General features: G+C 45.4%; 1 protein-coding gene across 5 annotated transcripts in view; it reads left to right on the forward strand.

The window, feature by feature from the left end:
* The window catches only part of LOC102386824 (USP6 N-terminal-like protein), a 165,476-nt gene that overhangs the window by 141,117 nt on the left and 13,645 nt on the right, over nucleotides 1–10,714 (forward strand). For all 5 annotated transcript variants that reach the window (XM_014517755.2, XM_025198589.1, XM_025198588.1 and 2 more), the window contains 3 exons: nucleotides 5,956–6,065; nucleotides 7,558–7,606; nucleotides 9,609–9,729. In XM_014517755.2, coding sequence (XP_014373241.1) covers nucleotides 5,956–6,065; nucleotides 7,558–7,606; nucleotides 9,609–9,729 — 280 coding nt within the window. The remainder of the gene's footprint in view (nucleotides 1–5,955; nucleotides 6,066–7,557; nucleotides 7,607–9,608; nucleotides 9,730–10,714) is intronic.

Here is a 10,714-nt window from a genome sequence, read left to right on the forward strand (position 1 = left end):
AGTGATTCAGCTCCCTAAAAACCAAGATGCCTGAAATCTTTCAGTGCTTTTGAACATTTTGGGTGGTGTTCTTTTCTTTTTTAAGTGCACAGTGAGTTGTAAGGATGAATTTTTATACTGACACTGAGAGGGTGTATTTTAGCAGTCTGATCTATTTCAAGCCAGAGGAGAATCATGCTCTTAAAAATATGCATGACAGTTAGTGAATTTAGGGGGTCTAGTTTGCAAAACACACACGCCCTATTTTGCTGAAACTTGCTTGTGCTCACAACATCCTAACAGCTCAGACTGCAGTGGCTCTTATTATTTTCAACTCTTCAGCCCTTTTATAGAAACATCCTCTTGAAGCATTCTATTAAAAATCCTTCAATTTACAGGAAATCCTGTGCACATAGGAAAAGCCTTGTTTCTGTTCCTTCCCATTAAATCACTTTACAAAGCTGACTCTCTTGAGGATTGTTTGCTGTGAAATAAACAACATCCATATACACAGTTTGAATGAGTAATGAAATGAGAAATCATCATAGAGTCTGATTGTAGTAGAAATGTTTTTGCTGTAAGCCTGTTGGCTATTCTGCAGAATCTTTTTTTAATGTGAATTTCACTGATTTGCGAGACCAGTAACCCCTCTTTACTTACTTATTGTCTATAAGAGGGGTAGGCAATTATTTTGGGCGGAGGGCCGTTTACTGAGCTTTAGCAAGCCATCGAGGGCTGCATGATAGGCATATAGGGGCAGATAGATATTAATTTTCTAAATTTTTTAGGGGCTCCGCAGGCTGGATAGAATGGCCTGGTGGGCTGCATCTGGCCCCTGGGCCACATTTTGCCCAACCCTGGTCTATATAACCAGAGCCCTTAAGAGCCCTGGTCATAGACCTGGAAGGACCTCATTATGTGAAGTGGTATACAAACACAGGGCAAAATAGTCCTTGTCCCAAAGAGGTGACATTTTGAAGTATGCAACAAGACCATAGATAGAGAAAGATGGACAACTTAATAATCCACCATCACAGGACTCTTATCTCACTGGGTGAAACAAAGGTTTTTTAGTAATATTTTTTGTTGGACCAGCTCTGTAGTTGGGAGTAAAAAAAAGCAAAAAAGCTCTTGCTTCCAGGCCTGTCATCTGTCATGAGCCTAGATATAACCAGGTTGCAGGTGATAGCACTGCTACAGAGCAGCTGAACCTGTCAGCCCAGCAAGAGTGATCTGGGGATCATTTGGTCTTCTCTCTCTGAACTGATTAGAAACTGAGAGTGCTGCAGGGGCAGCAGACTAACTTTGGGGAGGGGAAAGCACCTCCCAGTGATCTTCCCCCATCTGGCTAGTGCTGGCAGGACTGCTGTTCAGTGTATGGGGGCTGCTTGAATGTTCTTTGTTATCTATTCCTTGGCAATCAGAACAACAGAGTAAAGCCTGCACAGCACCACCCAGCAGTGTTAATGCGATAGAGGCCACAACTTAAGTGTCACATCCAGTAGGCTCAAGTGCGTCTGATCTCTCTCTTCCTCTTAAGCAGGATAATGTTAATGCTCATTACTGTTAGTCAAGCAGAGATATTAATAGCAAAATCCTGCTGGCATCTAATCGTGAAAGGCTCTCAGGAATGTGGGACTGAGATTGTTCTAGTGGGCAGGGATAATTAAGTTTCTCTATTGTTATAATTTGACATCTTGTCACTCGTATCACAGAGGGTGCAGGAAGGTCCAGGATGGCCATGCTGCATGGCCAGGGGAAGAATCTGAATAAATGCAAGTCACAAGGAGGTTGCCTAACTGCCTAAACAGAGCGTGGGCAGTTAGTTCTCATTTCAGTTTTGCTCACAAGAGGACTAGAGGCCAGGTCTCAGGATAGATTCTGGTTAGGACCTGCTTTCCCTGTATTCCTCCACCAAGGCAGATTAGTGCTCATGTTTCTCTGCGGGTACATCCAGTATCCCTTCATAACTTTTTGCCCTCATGCATTGCCACTGCCACATCCCACAGGTGGGCCTTGAGGCCATGTCTTGTGACCACCTGACTTGGGGCTTAATGTAGCTGGTAATAGGAATAAGAGGACTGGAAGAGGCTTCTGGGCCAGCATGCAAAGTCCCCTGTGTTGATGGGCACTTGACTCAAAGAATCCCCCAGTTTCTCTTTTCAAGCCCTCACCCATAACTACAAGGAAGAATATCCCAAATGCCAAGAATGCTCTGTTACATACCCCAGGTTGAAGCAAGGGATAGTAGTTTTAGATTTGGATGCATGAACAGCCCATGAAGCTGTTATGTCCCTGGAGATATTCATATCGCAAGTGTTTGGGTTCAGCTGCTAATAAAGGAGTGAGAGGATGGGAAAAACATGACTTGGAAGACCTGATCTCCTAGGTGACTTTTGCCATGGAACCTCATTCCCCAGCAGGATGCTTTTGCAAGGTCAGAGAGGGCAGAAAGAAAAGTAGTTGGCCATAGGGAAGAAATTTAGACATATGTTAAGTTTTACCAGTTTTTTTATAAAAACACTATGGGACGGGACTGGCCACAGTAACTTTACAGTCAGCACTTCCAGCTAGTGACTGCCATTCCTATATCCATTTAGGTGCCCTGCAGGGCTAAATAACAGAGTGCAACTAAGCAGAGGGAACCAGCTTCAAAAGCCCATCACTTGCATGAACAAGTAAATGCTCATCTTGGTGTGTGTGATCTGCAAAGCTAATAAACCCTTATGCTGAAAGCAATAGCTCACAGCCTTACAGCTTTGTGATGTGTCTGCCATTCACACCCCAAGGTGGTGTGGCTTGCAGGCAGTTTGAATTGGCTTTGCAGCCCTCTTAAGCAATGGCTCCCTACTACAGAAAGGAGTATCTGTTACTAATGCTCTAAGCCTGTCTCCCCTGTGGTAATGTGGAGTCCCACTGCCTGGCTCCAGCATGGCCTCTGTTCATCTCCTGTTTGGCTGTGCATGTCCTGCCCTGCAAATGGATCTCTGCCCAATTGAAAATTTGGTTGCAGAACATATTTTATTAATGGAATAGCCCCGGGGGCTCAAAAGAAAGGCAATTATGTGGTCATCAATGGTACTTAAGGGATACACATGAGATTGGATACTGAAAGATGGCAAAGTAATTCTTGCTTGCCGTGCACAGGGTTACACTGAGTACCATATCTGGGGGTAAGACAGGGGTGGGCAAAATAAGGCCAGCAGGCCAGATTGAGACCATCGACGGATTCAGTCTGGCCCCATGGGTGGACAGCTGCCAACTCACTGGATCTGGTGCATGGGCAGCCCTGGCTACTGCGTGATGCTGGGCAGCTGGGTAAGTGGGACTGCTTTGGCCCAGCAGCATCAGGCATCATCTGTGGACCTAGGTGGAGCCTCCAGTCCACACTGTGGGTGGGTGGTGGTGTCAGCTCTGGTCACCGTGGGCAGATTCAGGAGCCTGGATGCAGAACCTGCCCATAGCGTCCGCAGTTGACCTGCCACCTTCCCAGTGTAGTGGAAGCTCCCACCACAGCCCTGACCTGGAACCTGCCAGCGGCGTCAGCTGCAGGCACAGGCAGGAGCTGCTGCTGTGCTGGGTGGGTGCCAGCATCACTCTGTCTCGCTCCCCCTCCCTCCCTGCAGAACCTGGCTGAAGCTGACACTGCCGCCTGCCCAACACGGCAGCAGCTCCTGCCTGGGTCCGCAGCTGAGCATCAGGGCTCCTGGGGCTTCTGAAGGGAGGGAAGGAAGGGAGGGGAGAGAAACAGAGAGAGACACAGACAGAGAGAGATGCATGCACACACAGAGAAAGAGAAAGAGACAGAGACAGAAGGTGCATCTACACAAGACGCCGAATGCGCAGTAGATAAGTTCTACTGCACATTAGCATGTCATGGCAGACAGTGTACTTATGCTCAGTAGTGCCAGTTACTATGCATTGATTTAGTACCTGGTAATAAAGGTACTAAACATAATGCACAGTAACTATGGCACATTAATAAATGTGTAGAAACGCCCAGAGAGAGGGAAGAGAGACAGCGAGAGACAGACACAGAAATGAATATGACCCTTGGTAGGTCCCCAAAACTCATTAAGTGGCCTTCCAGCCAAAATAATTTCCCACTCGTGGGCTAGGAGGATATTCTTCCATGAGGTAGAATAAGAATTTGGGGCTTTCACAGTGTGAGCCAGGGTTGGGTGGACATTGTATCGGTTACTTTGATTGCAGTAAGGCCCCCCACTTTCCATTAGTGAGTATCATCCCTTGGTGTTTCGGTGCCTATGTGGTAGAGAATTGGCCAGTGGCCACTTCTATGCATTTTACTTTGCTTCTTAGCTCTTTTAGTTTACTTAGCTGTGCGCTAGTCCTTGTGTATATCACAGAAATGGTCTTTATGATTCAGTATTATCTTTACTTGAAAGAAGTCCCAGGATGGGTTGATAAGCTTAAGATGTCTTTGTTTCTCTAGGGAGATGGTGTATTGAAATTAGAGAGCAATTCATAGAGCAGCTTGAGCCATAAAAACTTGCCCTGCACAGCATTTAGCCTATGAATACTTTAGGGGAATCTCTTCTGTTAGCTTGAGAGCTGTGCATATTAATAATAAATGTGTTTTTGTTTAAGCAGCCACAGCAACATTAATGTTTATTAGATACAGAATATAGCATAGCCCCTTCCTTGAAGAGGTTAGGGTCTGAATTTACAAACAATGCAGATCAAAATAGAAATATTTCATTCCAAAATTTGCTGAAGTGGTCCCAGGAAGTCAGAGATCTGGCATTTGTGTGGAGCTTTTCTTTGGGAATAATGGTGTAGACTTCAGTGCTGTGAGCATACCAGCTTCACCTTTTTTCATGGGTAATTCCATAACAAGGAAGCCTTCAAAGGGGTGTTGTGCACCAGCCCTGCATTGCCTGTGCAATACAGTGGTATCTTGGTGGTGGGATTTATTTAATGGAAGTACCGCTGAACAGAACATTAGGATGTATTCATCTGTATAGAGGGACCGAGGCAGGGACATTTTCTAAATCAATCAAACTCATCAGGTTCCATGGGGCAGGATGGGGTCTACATGAGTCCCACATGCTGGATCCAGTGCATGGGGCTAGTCTGCTGCAGGCATTGCATGCTGCATGTACCCAAACCTGGCCCTGGCCCCATATGCAGCTTGTGCCCTATACTGGCGCCATGCTCTGTGTGCAGTGCATGCCCCAGGCCACCCTGGCCCTGTGTGCAGCACACGGGCCTGGGGCTGGGGCCAGTATTGACTGCGTGCAGTCTAGTCCAAGACCTATGGCCATCAAGCACCATGGGCTAGATGATTGGGCTCCGTGGGCCAGATATTTGACACCCCTGTCTTAAATGTTTCTGGCGTGCCCTCAGTGCACAGACGGACACATTTTCTCTTCATACCTGGTATTCTCATCTGACAGCCTCCATAGGGTTAAGTAGCTTCGTATTCAGTGCTTCTAAGGCTGAACTTATGCAGTAGAGGATGTCTCTAGTCAACATCTACTGGACAGTCTGGCTTGTATTTCCACTCCTGTACTTGTGTTGTAGTAACAGTTGGTAATGGAGGGGACCAGGCCTTGTTTAATATCTCAGCTTCTCAAACTTCACTGTGCACAAAATGAATGACCCTGCATCCTGCCTGAATGCAGGATCATTGGGGAAGACATGAGGAAGCATAGAGACATACCACAGGGTGTTTTTGCCCTTAATAATTCATAGGCTATAGCTTGGTTTTCACTCTAAGAATCATGGTCAAATAATAAAAGTTATCAGATTCGCCCAAAGAACCTTGTCTGCCTATGTCCTTAGACCAACACAGCTACAACCTACACCCCTATAAAATCTGTTCTTTATTCTGCCTTTGCTCTGTAATCTGACAGATTGTTTCTTGTTGTCCTCTTCCATGGAGGGCTTTACATTCAGAGATTATATTTGAGGATGTTTAATAGTTTCCTTTTCTGTGCCCTCGCTTCTCTCCAGAAAATGAAAGAACAAGCCAAGAGCTTCTCATCAGAAATCAAGCAGATAGATCTGGATGTCAACCGCACCTTTCGAAATCACATCATGTTCCGGGATCGCTACGGAGTCAAGTGAGTATGGGTCACCCGGCTCCTAGCTGGGTTCTTTGCTGGTCATTGCTTTGGTCTGATCCCTGACCTGACCACCCCAAAAACGTACCAGTTTGACAGCCTGCAGAGCTGATATTCAGGCTTCAGAACAAAGACTGCAACTGGAACATCATCAGCCCCTCCTACACTTGCCAATCTGCCAGTGTGCCTCAGAGACTTGTAGCTGTGAAAAGGCACCTGTCTCCATGCCCAACCAGTGTCTGTGCTTGTACATCTGCTGGCATAGGCTTGTTTTGTTGGTTTGTTTTGGTGTGGACTCCTCTCTGCTAGGAACTGGTCTGAAATCACCAGCTTTGTGTCAAGTATCTCATGGTTAATTCCAGGTTAGGTTGCATCCAGCCACGGTTCCTGAAACACCTGTGTCCTTCCCAGACCTATGAGACATGTCTTTCACTGAGGATCGCAGCTGGTTTGATTCCTCACAGGAATCTCTTGGGCTGGGCCCGTAGCATTGAGGGATGTATGGTGCAGTCACCATTGCTTATTGTCTGTGGTCTCAAGAGCACAACTAACAGGGAAGAGGTAAAACAGCTGCTTGGCAGGCAGGTGCATTGCGATGCTGTTGCTCCCATAGCTGGGGGCTGCAACAAGTGCCGAGGCAAGGTGCTTGAGGGCAGAGGGAGCTGAGGAAGGAGCAGCAGTGAGTGGCCCTAAGAGGAGTGGAGTCTAAATCTCAGCCATGTGGCTTCAGGCCCCAAGTCAGGGAGTGTAAAATGAAGACAGGTAAACGCATCTCTAGGGCTGTGGCAAGGAGAAAGAGGTCTTTCCTGCTCCTGAAGCTGAAAAGATTTAGTTGCATTCATGGAAAGGAACTGTAACCTGGTGGTAGAAACTGTTAGAGAAATCGCTCCCCTCTTCCCCCTACAATTACTGATGCCCTGACCCTCTATTTATTTCTCCTGATTTACTAACATATGTGCATATTTCTGGTATGCTGCAGGTACATGAGGTGGTGATATTTTCAGTCCAGGTGCAAGCTGCAGCGTGTACTGGCTCATGTTACTGAGAGTCAGGTTGCTAAATCCCTGTTTGCTGCACTGCATTTTTTGTGCCCTAGCTCCTTCTGAACAAGCAATAAAGGTGTGAGAGGAAATACCAAAAGGATGTTGTTTTTTCTGGGTCTTGTAGCTTCTAACAGTGGACTGTCAGAAACAATTGATGGGAGGGTGCCGAAAACTGTGTACAGGTGTCCTCTGGGCAGACCCGTTGCTCTGATGGACTAGCGCTGCTATGGGGTTTTGGTGATATTCCTCTGCTGAAAAAAAGAAAAACAAACCTTCCTCACAATCAGAGGGGTGGGGATGACCTTTTTTCATTCCCTGAGTTTTGCTTTATTTCAGCAGAAGATTAAGCAAACAAAGCCAAAAGCTATTGCTTTCTGTGAAATACTTCTTGACTGTGCAAAATGAACACCCCACATTATGAAATTTTACCACCCTCTCTTTCTGTGTAGGCAACAAGAACTGTTTCATGTCCTGTCAGCCTACTCTGTTTACAACACGGTGAGTGTAAGCTCTTGGCTCAAGTGAAAGTGAGTAATTCCATGTCGTAGTAGGGTTGAAGCAGTGTTGTTGCAGTGATGGTCAAGGAAGTGTACCAGAGGCAAAGATTTTTAGTGACATTCTGAATAATTCTTTCTTGACTTCCATAGTTTGGACCTTCCAATTAAAGTCCTGATGAAAGTAAATGCTCGTTTGAATAGAGCTCCGATTGGATATATTTGCACATTAAACAGTAAACGTAAAAGCCACAGAGCGAGCAGTAGGTTCAGGACTTTCTGGTCATTCCATCCCAAAGATTTGATTTGGATGGTATCATTGCAGGATAAGAAATTACTCGTTACCATAATCTTTGCCTATGTGACTTTCCTATGAATCCTGCCCTCTATCCCAATACAATCTCCCCATTTTTTCACTCCTGGCTCTGTATTGAGTTCTGTCCTCGTAGTTAAAGAGCCTAATGCATTACAGTGAATCAGTGGAGAATATCGTTAAATTAGCTACAGAGTCTGCTGCTTCCCTCCACCAGTGGTGAATGCTGAATCCAGAAGGTCTGGATTGGCATGTGGACAAAATAATAGTACATCTTCTTTTCCCAGCATATATAAGGGGCTACCAGATTTCCCTTTAAGTTATTTTGGTACAAGTACATTTAAAGAAATCCCAGATATCAGCAGAGCCATATGCTGTTTATTATCCCATATGGCATTTCTTGAAATAGCTGCACATGTTATTTGTGAATGAATCTTTACAGTTCATGTTCACATTTCCTTGCCTCACACTGCCAACAAAATAAGGCAGTTGGCTTAAAGCTAGCAGGTTTACCCCAGCAGTACAGAGCTTGTCACAACCAGCCGTTTCTACCAGGAAAGAAACAGCTGAGTTCTTAGGACACTTCAGGGTATCAGGTTCATCCCAGTCAGGCTCTGCCATTTTTTTTAGGTCTTTGGTGCAAATTCATGCATCTAGCAATTGAAAGTTGGAATGTCAGCTGCTCCGCAGTAGGCTGCATGAAATGACCTGATCGTAGCCCCAGCTTAGTTCCCAAAGGCAAGCGTCCATATCCTTCCCACATATATCTGGCCTCCCGGTTGGTTTCCTCAGCTGGGAGGCCTTGGATCATGGTCTGCTTTCTGGCCCGTAGAGGTGGTCCTTCCAGATTTGAGCTAGAAGTAGATGGGGGAGTTTACTCTGCTGCTTCACCTGCCCTCTCAATGAATGGGGGCTGCAGCCTCCATGGCTGTTTGAGTAGTACGAAAAGTCTGATCTAAAACCCGTCAGTGTTCAGTACTGAAAAGGCTTTTGGGTGGTAACCTGTCTCAGAAGATTTGCTTCTTGGACATAATTGCTTCTTGCCAAAAATTGCTTCTTGGACCTAATACAGATCTGGTGTTAGAGTCCCTGAGGAGCCATCTAGCAGTTGAACAGTGCAGAGTTAGCAGGGAGAGGAGCCAGTAGCAGTTGGACACCCACTGACTTTGAGTATGTCAGGTGTTAGATGCCTGAACTTGTGCAAAACTCCCCCTTAACCCCTAGTTAGGATCAACTGCTGTTATCATGGTTTGAATCACAGTATGGATAGGCCCAGAGGTTTCAAAGTAGCCATTGTTAAAGCCTTTCATGGAATACCAGGAGCATAACATGTTTATTCTAAGGGAAGCTTTGAAGTTTGGAAAACAGTACAAGGCCTTACAACAATGAGGGTGAGACGTGTAGGTGTTAAGTGATTTAAGAGCCTGAACCCCGCTGCAAGTCAGCTGGATTTGTGCTTCTGAATATGCTATAAGCATGTATGTGCTTTTGAATATCCCATCCTCAGAGCATATCATGAGGAACACAAGGATCTGTGCCAGGAGTCAAAAGCAGTGAAGTATTGGAGTTTTTAAACAAAGCTTTGCATTTGCCTAATGAAAACTGTGGAAGCTGCATTTCTGCATGGGCACAACTTAGTCCAGTGAAGAGTTAGCTTTGTGTTATAAGCATGTGTGCTTCTGGGCTCTTCCAGGAAGTGAGCTACTGCCAAGGAATGAGTCAGATCGCAGCCATCCTGCTGATGTACCTAAATGAAGAGGATGCATTTTGGGCACTGGCACAACTATTGACCAATCAACAGCATGCAATGCATGGTAAGGCTTAGGAGAAATACAGAACTACACCCTTCCCTATCAATTTTTCATGGCTGCTGATTGCAGCCTTCACGCCATTTTTTTTGGTCTGTAAGTCTTGTCCCCAAGGTGCCTGAGGCTTGTTTCAAGGAATAGTGCCTCAATTATGTGCATGGTGCAGTCTGCATAGAACTGGGTTTGCCGCTTGCATGCTGACTAGTTTATAGTTGAAAAACTTGGCTTATCTACTCTGGACTTTATCTCAAGGTGATTAACACATCTGTAGACACTGGTGTGTTCCTGGATCCCTGTCTTTTGGTCCTTATCCTTAATTAACTCCAGACGGAAAAAAAAAATCTAGTGCAAACCTAGCATAAGATATGGCATACAGTGTTCTCCTTCAAACATGCCATTGGAAACATTTCTTAATGCATTTATCCTGACACTGTCAGGAATCATGATGTATTATTTTACACAAACCACTTTAAAGTGCCTTTCATCTTATTGTGGTTTTTAAACTGAAAGAGTAAAAATAATAATAATGAGAGAGACTCATCACAGAATTTATTTTTTAGAAGAGGAAGGGTGGGGTGTGTGATTCGATAGCCGCAGAAGGTTAGAGCCAGGGACTCTGCTCAAGTCCTTTTATACTCTGTCATAAAACCATCACGTTTATTGCGTAAGTGGGGTCTGGCTCATAAGAAGCAGAGGATTCACATGGAAGCCAGAACTGATCTCTGACCCTTTGAAAGCTTCATTTGATGGATCTGCCGCTAGATTATAGCAGTGAGGCAGGACATCTTGTACAGATGTTATAAACAGCAGGTTTAAGCAGAGGCAAAGGGGGTGCATGCACAGAGAGATAATGTAACAATCAATCTACCATGTCATGTAACCAGGGGGCCCAGTGCAAGTCCATGGTAGTCTTTATATTGGTTTCAGCGTGTCCTGGGTCAGACCTAGATTGATTAGGACCGTCATGGTACCTTCAAGCATTGACTGGCCT

The sequence above is a fragment of the Alligator sinensis genome, unplaced genomic scaffold (assembly GCF_000455745.1).
Source record: "Alligator sinensis unplaced genomic scaffold, ASM45574v1 scaffold907_1, whole genome shotgun sequence".
Lineage (NCBI taxonomy): Eukaryota > Metazoa > Chordata > Crocodylia > Alligatoridae > Alligator > Alligator sinensis.